The sequence below is a fragment of the Chlamydotis macqueenii genome, chromosome 9 (genome assembly GCF_036417535.1).
Source record: "Chlamydotis macqueenii isolate bChlMac1 chromosome 9, bChlMac1.mat, whole genome shotgun sequence".
NCBI lineage: Eukaryota > Metazoa > Chordata > Aves > Otidiformes > Otididae > Chlamydotis > Chlamydotis macqueenii.
In genome coordinates this window covers 16,964,929-16,983,891 of record NC_141564.1, presented here as the reverse complement: position 1 = coordinate 16,983,891, position 18,963 = coordinate 16,964,929, and the positions used below count along the sequence as shown (strand labels likewise).

At 52.9% G+C, this 18,963-nt stretch overlaps 2 protein-coding genes and 3 non-coding genes across 5 annotated transcripts; 4 read left to right on the top strand and 1 right to left on the bottom strand.

Annotated features, from left to right (window-relative positions):
* The first annotated feature begins 423 nt into the window (after window positions 1-423).
* On the top strand, window positions 424-8,407 carry NUCLEOLIN (nucleolin multifunctional protein). Its single transcript, XM_086754752.1, has 15 exons — window positions 424-642; window positions 1,379-1,486; window positions 2,087-2,369; window positions 2,717-2,872; window positions 3,318-3,503; window positions 3,733-3,816; window positions 4,077-4,212; window positions 4,590-4,726; window positions 5,205-5,331; window positions 5,553-5,686; window positions 6,057-6,186; window positions 6,287-6,438; window positions 6,965-7,091; window positions 7,519-7,736; window positions 7,928-8,407. Exons 1-15 carry the CDS (start codon window positions 625-627, stop codon window positions 8,005-8,007), a joined length of 2,076 nt encoding a protein of 691 aa, XP_086610878.1. The 5' UTR covers window positions 424-624; the 3' UTR covers window positions 8,008-8,407.
* LOC147599699 (small nucleolar RNA SNORD82) lies at window positions 3,923-3,992 on the top strand. Its single transcript, XR_015259462.1, has one exon. It is a non-coding gene; the product is annotated as a small nucleolar RNA SNORD82 (small nucleolar RNA).
* LOC147599698 (small nucleolar RNA SNORD20) lies at window positions 6,578-6,654 on the top strand. The gene has a single exon (XR_015259463.1). It is a non-coding gene; the product is annotated as a small nucleolar RNA SNORD20 (small nucleolar RNA).
* On the top strand, window positions 7,250-7,388 carry LOC147599697 (small nucleolar RNA SNORA75). The gene has a single exon (XR_015259461.1). It is a non-coding gene; the product is annotated as a small nucleolar RNA SNORA75 (small nucleolar RNA).
* Window positions 8,408-10,660: 2,253 nt separating the features above from the next.
* On the bottom strand, window positions 10,661-18,382 carry B3GNT7 (UDP-GlcNAc:betaGal beta-1,3-N-acetylglucosaminyltransferase 7). Its single transcript, XM_086754586.1, has 2 exons — window positions 18,317-18,382; window positions 10,661-14,174 (listed from the first exon to the last, which is right to left on the bottom strand). The coding sequence occupies exons 1-2, from the start codon at window positions 18,325-18,327 to the stop codon at window positions 12,971-12,973; spliced, it is 1,215 nt and encodes a 404-aa protein (XP_086610712.1). The 5' UTR covers window positions 18,328-18,382; the 3' UTR covers window positions 10,661-12,970.
* Between the last annotated feature and the right edge of the window lie 581 nt (window positions 18,383-18,963).

The window sequence follows — 18,963 nt, the reverse complement described above, 5'->3', positions numbered from 1 at the left end:
CCGGGATCTCCGGACCCCCCGCTCCCGGCCCCGGTACCTCCGAACGCTCCGGGACCCCCGGGAGCCGCAGCCCCCCCGCTGCCGGCCCCGGCTCCTCCGCGTGTTCCGCCGACCGCCACGTGCTATCTGCCGCCCGGGCCACGCCCACTCCCCGCTAAGCCCCACTGCCCAATCAGAGCTCAGGCGCCGAGCTGCCGCCCTCCCATTGGCTAAGGCCGATGCCTCTCGGGCGGGCAGAGCGTCCCCCCGCTGTCGCCCCCCATCGCTCTCGCCGGCGGCTGTAACGCGCTCTCCCGTTGGCTGATCGCAAAGTGCCGGAGATTGGCGGAGAGGCTTGAGGGGCGGGGGCGGTGATTGGCCGGGCGGCGCGGCGCTGGCGGCGATTGGCCGAAGCGGGGGCGGAGGGGGCGTGGCGTGACGGAGGGCTAGGCAAGCGAGCGGAAGGGGCCTGCCCTCCCTCTTTCGTTTCAGTCCCCGGTCCGGGTCGCCAGCGCCTCGCCGTCACTCCCGCCGACCGCCCGGGGCCCGTTCCACTCCTCGCCGTCCCTCTGCCGGACGTGCCCATCCTTCTCCTGAGACAGCTCGGTCGCCGCCCCTGCCCCGCCAGGCACCACCGCCGCCATCATGGTGAAGATCACCAAGGTGAGGGCGCCGGGCGGGGCCGCGCTCAGCCGCAAGGCGGGAAGTGAGCGGCCGCCGCCATGGCGGAGCGGGCGGATAGCGATGGAGGGGGAAGGGACGGGAGGGAGCCGGACCGCCTTCCCGCCGCCGTCTCCTCAGGCCGCGCGACGGTGTCCAGGCCTCCGCACCGCGAAGATGGCGGCGGGGGGCGGGGCTTCGCTGTCGGTGGGAGCGGCTTCCAAACGACCCCCTCGCCGTCCCGTCCCGTTCTCCTCCGCGCTGTCGCGCGCGGGGGCCCGGCCGCGGGAAGGGGAGGGCGGCGGGGCCGGGGGGAGTGGGGGGGGGGGAGTGGGGGGGAGAACCGCGGCGCGCCCCCTGTGCGAGCGCGCGCAGCCCGGGGGGGCGGGGCCACGCCGCCGCGCGGCCACGTGGTAGAGCCCGGGAGAGCGAGCACGTGGGAGCGCGGGGCGCCCCGGGAGGGCCCCGCCGGCACGGGGTGAGGGGGGACGAGGGTGGGGGGGGCGGCGAGCACCCCCCGCCCCTTCCTCCCGCCGGGCCTCGCTCCCCCGAGTACCCCCACCCACCCACTCGTGGCGGGGCTGCGCCGGCCCGTGGGGCGCCGCGGGGGCAGGCGGGGCGGCCACGTGGTTGGGACAATGTCCGGGCGCTGGCAGCGGCGTGCACCGGAGCGTTAATGTGCCGCTCGCTGCGGGGCACGGCGCTGAACGGCGCCTAACAGCTCGCTCTCTCTTTTCAGACTCCCAAAAATCAGATCAAACAGAAAAAAATGGCCCCTCCCCCCAAAAAGGTGGAGGAAAGCGAGGAAGAAGAGTCCTCCGAACTAGAGGAAAGCAGCGGAGAAGAGGTAATCGAGCTAGGAGTGAAATCGAAGGGATGCACGTGTTTGTATGTGAGGGCACTACGAGGGTTGCGGGGCACGTAATGTCTGACAGAATCAACGTTAATAAACAGGCGGCATCTGTAAGTTAACTGTGGCTGAAGAACAAACTGGATTTCATAAGAGGAGAGCGAGGTGGGGAAAACCATCTTAGCTGTTAAGTCTGTACTTCCAGGCTTTGGAAGGACTGCTGGGATCTTAAAGCTGTTCCTAGTACTGATGAGCAAGTGGGTGATTAATTAGTCCAGGAGAATGTCAGCAATAAATGATTTATCACACAGAAATAATCTGCAAGGCTAAAAATGTCAAGATACTGAATGGTGCTAGAGAGGTCACTAGTCTTGCTTCAGGACTGGGGAGTTCGGAGATATATTCCGTAAGGAGTCTATTCAAAGCATTAAAAAGTTGGGTTTGAGCTTTATTAATTTAACATAATAGGCAATTAAGGTGATTAAGTCTGTCAGAAGGATATGCTTTAGATTGCAGTTGCTAAATATTTGCCTGACATTGAAGTAATAGTAGTTTAAAGAGCCAGCGTAAGAGTCTTAACACTAGCCTGTATTTCAGATGGTCCCTCAGAAGAAACAAAAAGCAGCTGTTACACCAGCCAAGAAGGCTGCTACCCCTGCAAAGAAGGCTGTTACTCCTGCAAAAAAGGCAGTTACACCCGCCAAGAAGGCTGTGGCAACTCCAGCTAAAAAGGTTGTTGCTCCATCACCTAAAAAGGCTGCTGTCCTGACCAAGGGAGCGAAAAACGGAAAGAATGCCAAGAAGGAAGAGAGCGAGGAGGAAGATGAAGATGATGAGGAAGATGACGATGAGGAGGAGGAGGAAGAGGAAGAAGATTCTGGTAAGTTATTGTTGACATATGTTTTCATCCTTGTATAAGTTGACTAAAGCTGGTCTGGTCAAGTTGCTGAATTTGAGTACCTTTGAAATTGAAAGTTTAATATGATTTAATACTTGCAAGAGGGACTTCAGTGATTGAAAGGTGGTGAAGAAAGAAAGGTAGGGAATTGGCAAAGTTTGGAGGAGAACTTGGGCTACAGCTGCATTACACACAGCATGTGAAGCATCTTCTAGTTTCCTGATTGTTCTTTCCTAAACTCTGCAAAAGTCTTGTGAAGTAAAGTACTTTACAAGTAAAGCTTGAAGGTTGAGTGGTGTGGGTAAACACTTATTGTACTGTTGGTGCAGATGAGGAAGAGGAACCAGCAATTCCCGTGAAGCCTGCAGCCAAAAAGCCTGCAGCAGTACCAGCCAAAAAGCCTGCAGTTGTGCCAGCAAAGCAGGAATCTGAAGAAGAGGAGGAGGATGATGATGACGATGATGAGGAGGACGAAGATGATGAAGGTATGTGGGATTTAGGAAAACTTTGACTCTTCTAAAAAAAAAAAAATCAGATGTTAAACTAAAAAAAAAAAAAACCAACAAGAAAAAAACAACAAAAAAAACCACCTAAAGGGAGCTAGAGAGTGGTAACTTGATGGATTAGTGGGAATGATGTGTGTGTCTATTTAGTGTCCAGCTGATCTTAGCTGACTGCTAGTGTCCATTAGACGTGGCTGAGTGGATGTTTGTTTCGCTATCGCTAGTAACACTTCTTTTTACTCTTGGGGAACAGGTGAAAATTTAATATAGTCAAACTTGAGGGAGAGGTGGCTTTTCTAAACGCTATAAGTATAATGAACTCCTTTCCTGAGAACGCGCAGACTTAAGGAGGCATGAAAAACACTGTTTTCTTATTCTCAAAAGTGACTTAAATTGTTCCTGAAATCTTGTGCTCAACTTGTTTCAGAATCTGAAGATGAAGCCATGGACACAACCCCTGTTCAGGTGAAGAAACCTACTCCAGCAAAGGCTGCACCAGTGAAAGCTAAGGTAGAATCTGAAGAGGAGGAGGATGAAGATGAAGATGATGATGATGATGAAGACGAAGAGGAGGAGGATGAAGAGGATGCTGAGGAGGAAAGTGAGGATGAAAGTGAGTTTAAATATTTTTGAGACCATAACTCTCTAATAACAGGAAAGATAGTTGAGCAAAATTTTTGTCCAGTTGTAGTCTTTTGGGCTGTGGAACAGTTGCTTATCTTGCAGTGACAAGATAAGGTCTTGTGTGACTGGTGTAAAGATTAATGCTCCTCTGTTGATCCAGTATAGGAAAGGTTGTTTTGTACTTTTACTTCAGTGGTGGTGTTTGTTTTCTGTCACAGAACCTGTCAAGGAAGCACCTGGAAAGAGAAAGAAAGAAATGGCCAATAAAAGTGCACCAGAGGCCAAGAAAAAGAAAACAGATGGTAGGTGGTGTGGGATCACCAGACAGTACTTGTTTGACGCTGTTACTGGATTGTTGGGTGAGGCACATAACTGTGGCGGGACAGGATGCTGAGTGGGATTTTTTCCTGCACAAATGATGATTATAAGGGACTTAATACTGAAGTATGATGTCACTTTTGAGCAGAAACTGATGTGCTAACGCTGTCTGGAGTCTGGGTTCCAGTTCTTTTAACTGCCTTGAAAACCAAAACAAAAATGTTATTATCCTTTTGTTTTAAAGGACCCACTTCAGCTTTCTCCCTCTTTGTGGGAAATTTGGTCAACACCAAGGAATATGAAGAACTGAAGACTGGCATCAAAGAATTCTTTGGGAAGAAGAATATTGAAGTTCTAGATGTCAGAATTGGTGCTTCCAAGTGAGTTAATCAGTAGAACTTTGCTGCTTATTTCTTTTAATTGGCAGTAATTTGTTTGGAGAGGTATAACTGTGTAGATGTTGGGATGGTTTGCCTGGTAGCGTATGGAAGCTGGAAGAGACACGGGACTGACTGGGGGTGTAATACCTGCCTGGCCTGTAAGTTTTTTCAGGCAGCATCTGCCTAAAGGGAGTGCTGCCACTTCAGTACAGAGCTGCTGTTCTCTACTATTGTTTTGGTTATGTGGGCCAGTTGGCATTTGTTTTATTAACACTCTTAACTTGACCATTGGGGACCTCTCTGGTTCTGGGTTTCTGTTTGTGTTCTCTGCTACTAGAGGCAGATCACCTTAAATAGTAAGGTTACTCTTCTTTCAGGCGATTCGGCTATGTAGACTTTTCATCTGCTGAAGATCTGGATAAAGCTCTCCAACTGAATGGAAAGAAGTTAATGGGTTTAGAAATCAAACTGGAAAAAGCAAGAAGCAAGGAAACAATGAAAGAAAACAAGAAAGGTATGGCCCATAACTCTGAATACCTGTGCACATGAAAGAAAAGTCATAATCGGGCCTTGGAGCAGGTTTGCAGTGTTACGATGGCCGCTGTTCTGCTCTTTCAAGTCCAAACCAGGAAGATCTGCCTTTGTATCATAAACAGTATCAAATGCTAACGTACAGATACACAAGTTCGAACTGGAATATCTGGAAACATGATCCCAAGTAGTAGTGCATTTATGGGGGCAGGGGACTAAGGAAATGCGGCTCTTTCTGAAGCTTTAGGACCTGTTTTTTGATCTCGATGCCCTTAAGAGAAGTACAATGGCAGCCTAGTTGCCTTCCATAATAGTTGCTTTCTCAGCTTCTGAAAATGTGAATGCTTACTGTGGTTTATTTTCTGCTGGATCAACTCACTGTGGTTCTCACTGAACTGGCAGTGTAGATGAGGAGGGATTTTTAGCTGGTAATGTAAAAGAAACTTTTTCTGTCTTTGCAGAGAGAGATGCTAGAACACTCTTTGTGAAGAATTTGCCCTACCGCTTAACTGAAGAAGAAATGAGAGAGGTGTTTGAAAACGCACTAGAAATCCGAATAATGATGAACAAGGAGGGGAACAGCAAAGGGTATGTAGCTGAGAGAACTGTTGTATGTTTGCTGTTCCTCAGACTCTTGGCATATTTTGATAAGTTTATGTGTCCTTAAGCTCCCTTAAGGAACCTGCTGCTTTAGATGTACTGAAAATGCTAATTTTTGAAGCATTTTTCTTCCACCTTCTTCCCCTCTGTTTGTGAACTTAATTATTCTTGGAAGGAGGCATTTGCTTATGTTCCTTTCTCTGCTGTAGGATGGCCTATATTGAATTTAAAACAGAAGCTGATGCAAACAAAGCTCTGGAGGAGAAGCAGGGCACAGAGATTGATGGTCGTGCCATGGTCATTGACTTCACTGGTGAAAAGAGCCATCAAGAACATCAGAAAGGTACTTTTCCAGACCAATAACATATAACATGCATACAAATGACACTTAAGACTTAATTCCAGTTGTTTCAGAAGTTTGCTAGGGATAGAGCAGCTTGAAGCACTGCAGGAAAACTGTAAGATACCAGGAAGAGACCTCTTCCGTAACTTGAAATGCATAGAGCGCAGAACACACGTCTCCACCGCATGTTTCAGACAAAGCAGGACAGCTAGTCTAGGAGACCAAAACAGTTTGCACTTGGGCTTGTGCCTCACCATGACATGAGGAGGGGGCAACAACTGCTCTTGCCCTAGAGAGAGTCTCGTGCCTAGAGGAAGAGAGCATCCTCGTTCTCCAAACTTGTACTTACAACACTAAATTTTCTCCATAGGAGGTGGAGAGTCAAAGACCCTAATTGTCAACAACCTGTCCTACGCTGCTTCAGAAGAGACTCTCCAAGAACTGTTTAAGAAAGCTTCTTCCATCAAGATGCCACAGACCAACCAGGGCAGGCCTAAAGGGTATGTTGTGCCTTTCTCCTGAGTTGGCATTGCAAATTACTTTTAACTTCCACAGATCTCTTGTGCTCCTAGGCTGACCAAAATCTTCCTCTCCAAATAGGTATGCGTTCGTAGAATTTCCCACGGCTGAGGATGCCAAAGAGGCATTGAATTCCTGTAACAACACAGAGATTGAAGGCAGAGCAATCAGACTGGAATTCAGTTCACCAGCATGGCAGAAAGGGAACATGAATGCAAGAGGAGGATTTAATCGTAAGTGTTCTGTGGTTGATCACTTGGTCTTGAGACAGCTGTGGCAGGAGTGCATCATTCATGCAAACTTAAGGCTGCTTTTAAAAAAGAAGAAAAACATGCCTATGGAGTGAAAGACATGCATCGTAAGCGAGTGTGCTGGATATGATGACTGATTATCTGAAATGCTGATGAAACTATTGCCGAAGTCCTCTAGATAGTCAAGTGCTGATCCAGCAGTGTCTGTCCAGTTAGTATCCCTGTTGATAAGATGCAAGCATATATTTAAAAAAAAAGGGGGAGGGGGGGATATAATATTGTTACATTACCAGTTGGCTGATGGAGATACTTTGACATCAGCTTCTAACTACAGTCCTGAAAAAGTTCTCAAGGACTTCTCTAAGTGCCTGAGCTGTTACTTAAAAACAAACCCCTTACCCCTGTGAGCTCTTCCGGGAGCCAGTAATGCAAGCTGGATGTGACGTTAAGAAACTGATGGTTGCCTTGCTCAGACATGATGATCTCTGAATGTATTCTCTTTCCTTAGAACAAAGCAAAACGTTGTTTGTCAGAGGCCTTTCTGAGGACACCACAGAGGAGACGCTAAGAGAATCGTTTGAAGGCTCTATAAGTGCTAGGATAGTCACAGACAGAGACACTGGATCATCTAAAGGGTACGTTAAACATCACCTGGGATTAGTTCAGTTCTACAAAACATCTCACTTAAACTGAGTTGGGCAGTGCAGGGATGTTTCCTTGAAGCTAGTAAATTGCATGGAACCAGAGAACAAGGTTACAGCTTTGGGTCTGTTCATAGAGGGCAGCGTGTGCTCCCTTCTCAATGAGCTCCTTCCTGCCAACAAATCTGTGGCAGCCTATGGATTCGCACGAGAAGGAGATTAACTGTCCAGTCCTGGCAAACTCACAATGGGGCTCCATCGATTGTGACTAGCCACTGCTGGTCTACAGGTAACACAGTCCTGCTCTCTGCGTGGTTGCTGAGGTGCAGGCGATGTTTCCTAAGGAATTGCTGTTGAGTTACCTGCAGGTGGTGCTACAGCTTGTTGAGTCTTGACTGTCTGTCTCTTAACCCATTTCTAGGTTTGGGTTTGTGGACTTCAGCTCCCCAGAAGATGCCAAAGCAGCTAAAGAAGCCATGGAGGATGGAGAGATAGATGGAAACAAAGTGATCCTTGATTTTGCCAAGCCGAAGGGTGAATTTCAGCGTGGCGGTGGATTTGGTGGTCGTGGTGGCAGAGGAGGAGGCCGAGGAGGAAGAGGTGGATTTGGTGGCAGAGGTGGTGGCAGAGGATTTGGAGGTAAGAAGAGGCAAATGCTGCTGTTCTAAGGGGATGTCATCAAAAATTAACCCAAAGCTGTTCCGGGGATTATGGTGTGGTGCTGCCACAGAGTCTTTGTGTCAAGAGTGCTTGATGCAAATGAGGGTGGGTTTGGAAGAGCAGCGGTATCTGCCCTGTAACTCTGCTTCTTGATGTAATTTTCTTTCTAGGTCGAGGAGGTGGCTTCCGAGGAGGCAGAGGAGGAGGTGGAGATCATAAGCCGCAAGGGAAGAAGATAAAGTTTGAATAAACTTCTCCTTTTCTTTCCCTTCTCCTGCTCTCTGAGACTATCTGAAAGGACTCCGGGGGTTTTTATTCTCCTTTTATCTTGGCGGAGCCTTCGGAGGACATTCCAAGATGCGAAGCAGTACTGTGAGCCACTTGGAAGATGCAATTTTCATTTCAAGGAAGAGAGAGCAAGCCACTTTGACTGCTTGCTTATTCAAAAGAACTTTTTAAAAAATGAGCGATAGATGTGGGAATTTACCCTTTGTCTGTGAGTTGTCTTGAATTTATAATGTTTTACCCATGTACAAAAATATTTTTTTTTTCCTATAAACTTCTGTAGCATTTTTGCTGTAAAAATGCGGAATGTTTTATCATTTGTGCTTCAGCACCCTGTCTTGGACAGATTAAAGGACCTAAACTGGTTCGTGTTACTTCTGTGCCACTAACTGAAGCAGGGCTGTGAGAATTGGTGTCTTGAGCCTTCTCTCTCCTAAGGTCATTAATGTCAGAAGCAGTAGCTCGTGCTGCAGCCTGTCATCTCACAACACTGTATGTGTGCTGTGCTTGCAGGATGGAGTAGGGGAGAGGAATACAATGGCTGTAGCCACAACTTGTAAGATGTATGTGATGTTGCATGCTAGCCAATTGTTTTTATATACTTCTTTTTTAAAAAAAAAAAAAAAAAAAGAGTAAATTGGATCTTGTACTAAGGCTATGCAGCTCAGTCACACTCTTACATGCGTTGCCTCTTGTGCTTCATTACAAATTGTCTCCTCTTCAGTTGTCCCAAAGTGTGAAGCAATACATTGCTACCTTGGCCATACCTGTACTTTTGTATGGTCCTCAGGCTCAATAAGGGTGAGTGAGTGCTTCTACCTCTGTGGGAATGGAGGTGCTGAGTGCTGGCCCAGGCCTTTTGTGGTAGTTACTGGCTTTTTTTTTCAGCCAGGCACGTGGCTGGTGTCCTGCAGTGACAGCTGTCAGGGGACAAGGCTGCTCTTGAGTGACTGCAGCACATGGCTGTGGAAAGCACAAAGCATGGGAGCACAGAAAACATGGGGGCAGCTGTTGTTTTCATTTAACACGGGCAGCATTGGCTGCAGGGCTGCGTAGCTGTCAGCAGCAGCCTCTCTGGGCACGGGTACCTGCAGGCTCGATGTCAGCTGCCAGTGTCCTGCTCAAAGGTCCTCTCCCAGCTTGGCCCGTGGGCTTCTGCTTCCCAGCTGGTGTGAAAGGGCCTCTGCTCTGGCTGTTTGCAGACAGCTCCACCCTCTTTGAATATTGCAGCAGCACTAGGAACTGTTTATTACCGTGGGCAGTCCCTGCAGCCCCTCGCGCTGATGTGGTTCTGTCTTCCTGCCTCTGGATTCCCAGCATACAGCCCCTGAGGAAAACAAGGGTTTCTCCACAAACTCTTTTATATTAAACCCGTGGGGGAGCGCTTTGGCTTGAGGGTTCTGCTCCCGCCGGAGACATGCGTGTCGTTTCCCCCGTCCCGCCCGTGAGCGAGGGCTCCCTCTCCCCACCCGTTGGGCATCAGCCATTTTAGAGCCGGCGCCCGAGCCCCGGCGGCAAATGGTCGGAGGGCGGCGGCGGGGCCGGCCGCCAGGGGGCAGCACCCGCCCGCGCAGCCCGGGCCGCCCCGCCGTGCGGCGCCGATGCGGGGCCCGCGGGGTCCTCACCGCCTTGGGGGGGGGGGGGTCGGTGTGCTGCCGAGAGCAGGCAGGGCTCCGAGTCAACCCCGTCCCTGCCCCATGGGGCCCAGCCCCACTGTCACACAGGAACGTGAACCCTGCTTCCACTCCGGGATCCATGGCTGGAGGGTTTGCTCGCACCCTGGTACCCTGCAGAGGGGTCCCGCAGCCGGAGGAGACAGCCCCTGGGTCACACTGGAAAGAACAAGAGCATCCACCAATGCGTCCGCTCAGCATTTGCCTCTTGTCCTCACCTGTGGCATTTTCGGTGCAATGGGGAAGCTGGCCCCAGTGGCAGGTGGCCCAGCCTGGCAAGTCCAGCATGTCCTGGTCCCCTTTACTGGTCTCGCCCCATCACTGTGTTGAGCAACTGAGCCAGGTGCCAGCCATGGAAACCGAGCCCCCTGGGGCCCAAACAGCGAGGTGAGACCCATGGGCTCATCCATGGCTTTCCTCCTCTTCACCCCAGCCAGGCTCAAACCCCATGTGGGTTTGTCCCTGTGGATTGCTCTGCTCTGGGGTCACCGCTGACCCACTGTGCTGTGGCCTGGGGGCATGTCACCCTGTCGTGGTGCTTTGGTTGGGGGGAAAAAGGCAGCAAGCAAGGTCCTGCCATGGAGGGGGTGATGGGGACAGCAAGGTGGTGAGCATCTTCGGCGCGAGGGGGTGTTTGGCAAAACAGGTGATTTTTCCAAACTTGCCAAAAAGCTGCTGCAGAATGTCAGAACAATCTGAGGTTTAGGTTTGAAATGCAGCTGGAGGAGTGCTTGAAATGGATAAAATATCTGCCAGCCCTTGTTAGACACTCTGCAAGGAAGCCATGCCAAGCTGGAGCAGGGCAGCCACAGCCCCAAATGCCCCCTCCAAGCAGCAGGTTTTGCCACTGTAACGCATTACCAGGTTTTGTTCCCAGCTACCCAGGCTGGCGTGGCCAGCAGAAACCCTCAAGCAATGAGATGAGGTGAGGGCTTGGGTTTTTTTTCCTTCTCCTTTTTTTTTAACCTTTATTTAGAAACTAGAATATTCACCAAAGCTACAAGGTTTCTCTGTACAGGTCCCACCAGGTGAAGAGCAACACTGAGAGGTTTCTGGATGCAGCCCTGGCTCGCCGTGTGCATTGCTGCGGGGAGCGAGAGCTGTCCCTGTATGTCGGATAAATACACTGCCTAACGTTCTGTACCTGACATAAATTACGGAGGTGTCAAATTGGAAAGTATTTCTGAACTCGCTCCCGTTGGAAGGAGGGAGGGGACGGGAAAGCAAAGGAGTGTTGTGTGCTGCCTAAGCCCAGGGGGCACCGAAAATGCCCTCGAGGTTCTGCCCCACACTTGCCCCAAGGACACGGTGCTGCTGGGTGCATCGTAAATCAAATTTCACAGTTTCACCGCCAGCCATGCTACCAACGGCTGAGCCCTGGACAGCAACGGGCTCTTTCTCTTCCTCCTCTTCAAATTTGCGTCTCGTCCAAGCAGACGAGGGACCTTTGCCGAGGAGTGGCGTGGCTTGGCGTGCGGGTGCCTTTTTTTGGCTGGTTTATGCCTCTTTTTTTTTTGTTTGTTTTCTAACCTGGAGAACATACAGACTTGGAGTAAATGAAATGGGCCCCTTTCCAAAAGACATTAAGAAAAGGAAAGAAAAAAAAAAAAAGGCACTGCACAGGGGGACCTTTGAGGTAGTCAAAATTTTTTCCTTTCCATGTCTGGCACCAGAGAGGGAGAGAGAGCAAGTGCACATGTGCCCATGTTTCGCTGTGCGTGGTCAGGGCCACGGATGTGGCTGTGTTTGTCCACCCACGTGCAGGGACATCCGGGTGTGCAAGCCTTATGCACGGGGACATCTGCGTGTGCAGAGCCCGTGCCTGGCAGCTGGCACGCCAGTGTCCGTGCACGCCTGTGGTTTTGCTCACGCCTGCAGTCTGTGGCTGGAGAGCATCCGTGGCCCCGTGCGTGGCCATCGTCTCTCCGTGTCAGGGTTTTTCCGTCGCGGCAGCTGGCTCGGGGCTCCCCTCGACAGCTCGTGTCTCGTGATACCACTCCCTGTTGTGCTCCTTGCCCTTATGCTGCAGAATAAACACTGCAGCAAGCCTGAGAGGAACAGATGTGTGAAACACCAGCCCTCCTCTACCTGGTCCCCTTGGACCTTGCTCCATGCGCTGGGGCGAGACCAATGCTCTCCAACCTGCCCTGGAACGTCACACTCACTGCAAAACTAGGGCTGAGCCCGAAGTGGCCACAGGTGGGGTCTTTGGGGGTTGTTGTCCCCCTTTGAGGCAACCCCAGCAGGGCAGCCGTGCTGCAAGGAGAGGGTCTCCCTGCAAGGAGAGGGTCTCCCTGCAGCAAGCCCTGCGGATGCCTGCACCCGAGATTGGGTCCTGGTCTCCAGCTGGGGCTGACCAAGTTTCTCTGCTGCTTCCTTGGCAAGGGCAGCCCGCCTCATCCTTTCCCTGTCCTGCCAGGAGGAACAAATCCCTGAGGAATTTCAGCTGGGTGCATTCCTCCCGAGTGCACGCACAGCGAGGCTGGGAGAGGGGCTGGGGAGCCAGGTACAGCCCAGGCTGGCGCTGGGAGCCCACCATTGTCTGGGACCCTCTATGGGGGCAAAGACCCCAATCCCCCGACCGCCTGCTGGAACCCAGCAGCCCTAACGGGGGCTCGGGGCTGGCGAGGTCCAGCCTCAGAGGAGAGCCCCTTTCCCCAGCTGCATAGTGGGGACACGGAGAGGAGTTTGGCGGGGGTGAGCCCAATGCGCACAGGGTCAATGTCATTAAAACCTTGCATGGAGGAGAAATTTGAGATGACAAATAAAATCCCCTTGACTTTTGAGTTGTGGGGGGCTCACACACTTGTAAACCGCTTAGCTCCCTTGGAGCAGTTTCCCTGGCTAGCCAGACCCTGAACATCTCCAAAAAATGCCTGTGCCACATCCCTCCTTGCCTCCCCCCACCTCGCCGTTCATGCTCCAGTGGAGCTGGTACCTAAAGCAGAGCACAAACCCCTCTGCCCTCTCTCTCTCTCTCTCCATTTCGTGCTAGATTTGTTGGTTTTGTTTTTCTTTTTTTTTTTCCCCTCTCTTCTTTTTCAGCAACCCCCAACCCAGCTGGAGATAAGTGAACCACATTACAGTACAGGAACAAACACTATCACAAACCCTGCCCGCAGTGTCTCTGCCCCCCTCGCCCCGAAGGGAGATGCCCCTGAAGGACTTGTGTGCCACCAGCAGAGGCTCACCCCATCCCGGAGCAGGGATCTGTTGTCTCAGCCCCTCCAGTCCCAGCTCTCCAGAGAGACTGAGCTAAAGGATGTTGAGTTTTCTCGAGCATGTCAAGTTACTGTGGACCAAGTCCCACATTTGGAGCAACTCTGGAGGCAGCAGTTTATGAACCACCAACATACTCCGGAAAAAACACGGCTCCTTGTTCATCTTGCTGTTCTTGTTCTTCACAATGCCAAAAGTTTTGAAGCCCTCGTGCCCAACAGGTGATACTTTAAGGACCTCCAAGCACATCCCTAGGAAGACATCGTCGATGGGGTACAGCTCCAGCGTCTCTGAGGTCTTGTGCAGCCTCTTGGCCAGGGGCCCATCCATGACGAAGCCCCCACCCCCTGCATAGGGTGGGTAGTTGCTTTTGTTGTAGAGGGCACTGGGGATGTAGTACTTGTTCTCCTTCTTCCGGATCGGCCTGGCCTTGTAGAGGACATCCCCCACGAAGAGGTCGTCTCCCTCCTTCTTGTCCTCCAGGAACTCCAGGATGTTGCTGGGACTCACAAACACATCATCGTCACCTTTGAAGATGAAACGGACATTGTCGCAGTAGATGTCCATCCACTTCAGGAAATGGACCTCTTTGAGGGTGAGGTTGAAGAAGCTGTCCAGAAAATCCCACTGCAAGATGTCTCCATAGATGTGGTTCTCGTAATCCAGCAGTTTCTGGTAGTTGGCTCTCTCCTCCTCCTTGGAGGCTATGCCCAGCAAGAACAGTGTCCTGATCCTCTTGCCATCCACCTCCTTCTCCTGACCCCAGGTCCTCCGGATGGCCTCGCGGCGGTCGTGCTGCGTGATGATAGACTTGACCACAATGAGCAGGTAAACGTCCCCATTGCATTTCTCAGGGTGGTTGATCAGCATGGGGAAGTAGCGGCAGTGTCGATAGAGCAGGAACTGCTGGAAGTTGGGCTCCAGCCCTTTGAACCAGTCCACTTTGCTGAAGTTCTGGTTGGCAGAGCAGTTGGTAGTGGTGACATCCCAGGATTTCGTTTGCTTTGCTGTCACACTCTCCTCCTCCTTCAGAGGACCTTTGTCCTTCTTGCTCTTCCAGAAAGTGCCAGTGATGGAGAAGGCGTTGTCTCTCTTCTGTGTTTTCAGGGGCTCTGGAGGGGACAGCTCTTTCTGCTGCTGGCCCTGCATGAACTGGTTGGGGGCCATTCCCCGTTGCAGCACCGTTACCGTGATCACCAGCAAGAAGGAGAGGCAAACGGTTTTGTAGATGGTCTTCTTCCTAAAAGGATGAGACAGAGACTTTAAGGAGAGGAAACTGCAGGCTGCAAGAAGCTTGGCTGCAAAAACACATCCTGGAGAGGTCATGGGATGCTCACAATCTGTGTCCCATCACCTTTTGACAGGCAGCAGCTTTGTGGGAAGAGCTATGGGACACTTCCATCCCAGGTGTCTTCCCACCTGCATCCCATTTGTGGGGCAGCTCTGGGGCCAGACTTAACCGCATAAGGCCATGTGGAGGGTGGCTACGGTGTCATCTGTTAACCCCGTATCTGTGCAAACAGCTGGGAAGGGTTCTCGGGAAAGAAGAAAATGGGTCGAGCGAGAAAGAGGAAGTCAGGATAAGAGTTTCACTAAAGCAGCTGTTTTGGAGGAAAGTCCTAAGGGAAACCCAGGTTTCAGCCATCTGAAAATTGCAGTTTAGGACAAGAGCAGAAAGGAATTATCTTTTCCACAGAAGCATTACCTCTAAAACATAGACTGGGTATCACAGGTTACACAACACTGAGAAAACACAGCAGGGAAGACCACGGGAGTTGACATGAATCAAGCATTGCTGTTTCATTTTAAAATAGCAGATCAGGACAAGAAAAAATTGCCATTTGAGACGAACTTGAAGGTTTCATGAGGAAAAGACATCCCTAACCCTGCATCTGCCACAGGAACCAGCATTTCTGAGGGCACTGCTGGGTGTTTTGGCCAACTCTCAGGACCTGTCACTTCACTTTGCGGTGAGAAAGATAAGGACAGTGGATGCAGCATTGAAGATTTGCACCGCTGCAGATCTCAGATTTGGGAGCAGATTTTCCCAGCCTGCAGTAATCGGCACGTCCAGGGTGTGTGGGACAGCTGGCCCATCTGCACCAATTTCCTCCTGCCACAGTCCTGCTTGCTCCAGCCGCCTCAGGCCGTCTCACCATGCAGATGAACATCGAGGCACGAGGGCAGTAGCTGGGCTCCACATGCCCACCGGCGTCCCAACGGCTTCCCGAGCACAGCCCTGACTCTGGCTGCTCCCACACAGAGGGGACACGCGAGGTGCTCAGCGGCTCCCAGAGCCCCTTCCCCTGCCAGCGGAGCCAAAGGGGCCTCGGCTGGGGAGCCGAAGGAGACGGATGTGGCACTTGTCTCACAGCTTCCCTGTGCCTATCCTCTTGGTACCAGAAGCACGTCCCAGCCACCCATCAGGGACAGCCCCTCAGTCTCCCACTCCCCATTAGAGCCAGAAATATCCAAGATCATCTCTACCAGGCAGACGGCACCTTCACTTTGGGATAGTCCAGAGAAGGAGCTTGGGGCTGAAATCTGAAATATTTAACCCAAGTAATTTCAAGGTAGCCAAAAAAAATATAAAGCCTTGAAACTTCTGGCCCTGGGGGCTGGATTGTGATGAGTGCTGCCAGGAAGCTGCTGGGTCTTTGGGGCATAGGCTGCACCATAGCACCTGTTTGGTGGGACACCCCAATGTCTCTCAGGCTCCCCAGGGCAGAGGACAGCATCATGCTTGGGGACTCCGGCCACCCTGAAACACGGGAGCCCCAAATGGGAACTGGGGGAACCAGGAGCTTTCGGGAGCTCCTGTCTCCAGCTTTGCCCTCAAGCACAAAGAACTTTTCAGCCCCATGTTTATGCGGGAAAACCGTGATCACTAGCATGCACTGTGAGAGCGAGCGTGGAAATAAGTAATTACGGGTAAATGGATAGATATTCCCTGTCAGGTTTTATATGTGGCCACTCATCTGAGACTGATGAGGGAGCAGCTCTGATTAGATCTCACCATTCCCTTAACCCTCTCCAGCCCTGGCCACCCAGCTCTAAGGTTGTTCTTAGAAACCCTTCTTTTGGTCTGGTACAGTGGCAACTTTAACCCTTGCACAGCCAAGCAATGTTTAAAACCTCTCATCAATACCTGGCACTGCAGCAGAAATAAACCCAGTCACCCCTGTGTAGTAACCCCAATTGCTCCGATCCCATCCTGACATCCCAGCCTTGCTCCCACCCTATCCCATCCCATCCCCTTCCATCCCACCCTATCCCATCACTGCACTCCCCAGCACCCCGAGGACAACCCGTGATAACATATCCAGCCTGAAAGATGACCTCTGGCCATCTGGTTCCCTGGAAGCTGTGGGCAGGGATTTACCGATATAATTATTTAAAATTTGCATAGGTAGGGCTGTCGCTAACTGGCACGGGTGGCTCCAACCCTTGGCAGGCTCTGCTCGCCATAGACAGGAGCGCTCACCCCCATTACCCTCCTTGGGTCACTGCTTTTTGTTTCAGCCCAAGCAGAAGCCCCTGTCCTAGGGGAGAGGCGAGAGCTGCATCTTTTACCAAGAGGTGCAGGGTTGGGTGGCCTGGGTACATCCAGGTGAGGTCTTGCACAACAGCACAGAAACTTATTCCTCCTTCCTTCAGTGGACACCGTTTCCCAGCTCTCAGCGGTGCAACTTTCGCTTAGTTACAGAAAGCTATTTGGGATTTTTCCTACAGATAGGACTTTGCGAACCGTGGGGTTATCACCGCATCCCACTGGAGCCAGGAGCCCTGTGCCAACCTCCTGCCCCACAGAGACCCCGTCCTTCCAGATGGGAACTGGGGGGATCCTGAGCCACAGCCACAGGCAATTCGCGCATGAAATCAAGGACTTACAGGGGCAAAAGAGTGCCAATCGCAAAAGAGCGCCAATCTCAAAAGAACACGTCTTTTCTTATCTTGAATCTTTCTCCTCCATGGTCTCCTCAGCTGGGAAGTACTTTAGTGGGGAGAAACCATGTCCTGCTCTCTGGAGACCCCCAAGAACCACTGCTTTGCGGGAGGCATGACACGTCTCTGCCACGACGGCGAAATCACCCTGCTGAGCCCCAGCACCCTGCTCCGGGGCACAACCCCCCCCGTCTGTCCCCACCAGGATCCGCAAAACAGCAGCAACCCCAAAACAGCAGCAACCGCGTGCCTTGTCCCGGCTGGGCTCCCGCCGGCCCCAGCCAACAGAGAGCTTTGAAAGGGTCCCAGCCCGCTCCTCCTCTTCCCTTTTCTCCACCGGGAAAAGCTGAAAAGCCTCCCTGTGCGAGGGCCAGGCCGCTGGGCAGTTAAATATAAATCCCCCAAATTAGAGGTGGGCACTTTCCCTTTCAGGTGGTGATGCTGCGGGGCAGGCGAGGCCCCCGGAGACTGGGGCTCTGTGTCCCCGGAGAGACACACAGCCACTTTTGATCCGCATGAAAACCTCTTTGATCGGCCAGGGCTACCTATTTTATTTGGATGGTGGGTTTTTGTTTTTTTTTCTGGCCCCTCAATTAGACCCGGTCGGAGCCGGCATAGAGCCCTTGCTGTTGGCGGTGCCAAGGGCTGGGGAGAGGGGATCTTATCCAGGAGCAGATGCTGGGCAGAAAGTGCCCAAATATCTCCAAAAGTAGCCGACGCCGGCAGCGGGCAAGCGACAAGCGGGGCCCCAGCTCACGACAGTTGTCCCCAATGCCGGGGTGTCCGGGGACACGTCCCCTTCTTCTAAAAATGTCTGGTTTAAATACAAAGCGGTAAAAGCACAGGGCTGGGAAAGAGGTGAACCCCTGGATGTTTCCCCTCCGTGGGCATCTGCCCCCAGACTGGCGCTGCGTGGGACGGGGACCCCACGGAGGGAGTTTGGCTGCCCGCACGGCCCCGCTCTCCCCACGCAAACCTGCCCTTTGCAGGGAAGGGCTGGGAGAGGCATCCCCAGGGAACGCGTGGCGAGGGGACACACGACACGGACACGCTGACCGCCAGCCCCGCCCGGTGCCCCCCGTCCCCGTTCCCACCGGGCTGGAGCTCCGGTGCCCCGGGATGGGGCGAGGTTTGGGCTGGGAGCGAACATCCCAGAGAGCCTTCCCCGGGGTACCCCGGCCGGGGGGCGGTCGGGGAGGCCCCCGCCTGGGAGAGCCGGGACGGGGACAGACGGACAGGGGACAGACGCCTTCGTTGTCCCTTCCCCATCCGCAGCCTCCCCACGCAAGATGCCCATTCCCACCCAGCCGCTCCTGGGGGACCCCTCGGGAGGCAGCCGGCGGGATGGGGACCGCGCGGTCCCCCAGGCTCCGGGCAGGGCGCGGTGGCCGGACGGGCAGGGGACGGGGCAGGAGCGGGGGTCCCTCAATCACTCACCACTGGAACATGCTGGGAGTGCGACGGGGCGGCCGCTCCGCTGCTGGCCGGGGCTGCCCGCGGTCCGGGCGCTTCTCTCTGCCCTCCTCCTTTTCCTCCTCCTCTTCCTCCTCCTCTTCTCTCTCTCTCTCTTTTTTTTTTTTTTTTCCCCCTACTCTTTCCCTTTTCCCGCCCCTCGCTCTCCGAGGTGGAGCCAAGAGGGATGGCAGAGCAGGTAGGTTAACCCTTGCCCTGCCCCTCCGCGCCCCTCCTCCAGTCGCACCAGCGCTCCCCAGTGCTGGCAGCGGAAGGGGATGCGGGGGTTTTAAGGGTGACAACCCACACACCTCCCCCTGGGGACCCTCCCCGCTGCACGCCGCTGATGGGACATCCACCCATCCGCAGACTGGGGGTCCCATCCCAGCACCCCCGGGCACTGTCAGCCTTGCCCCATAGCTGTTAACGGCAAGGGATCCCAGCTATGGGAAGGGGATCCCAGTGCTCACCAGGAGCTTTTGGTAGCTGGGATTTGATCTCTGGAAAAGGCACGTGGGTCTTCTCTGCCCTCGTACCCCCAACACCGGCAGGTCACTTTGGGATGAACCCCATGAGGGAACTGGGGCCCGATCCCAGATTCTCACAGGGACACTGAGATCCCAGCTTTGCCT

Coding starts and splice junctions, on each gene's coding strand:
- NUCLEOLIN (XM_086754752.1), top strand. Junction 1,487..2,086: donor AGGAAAGCAGCGGAGAAGAG/GTAATCGAGCTA, acceptor CCTGTATTTCAG/ATGGTCCCTCAGAAGAAACA. Junction 5,687..6,056: donor CCATCAAGAACATCAGAAAG/GTACTTTTCCAG, acceptor TTTTCTCCATAG/GAGGTGGAGAGTCAAAGACC.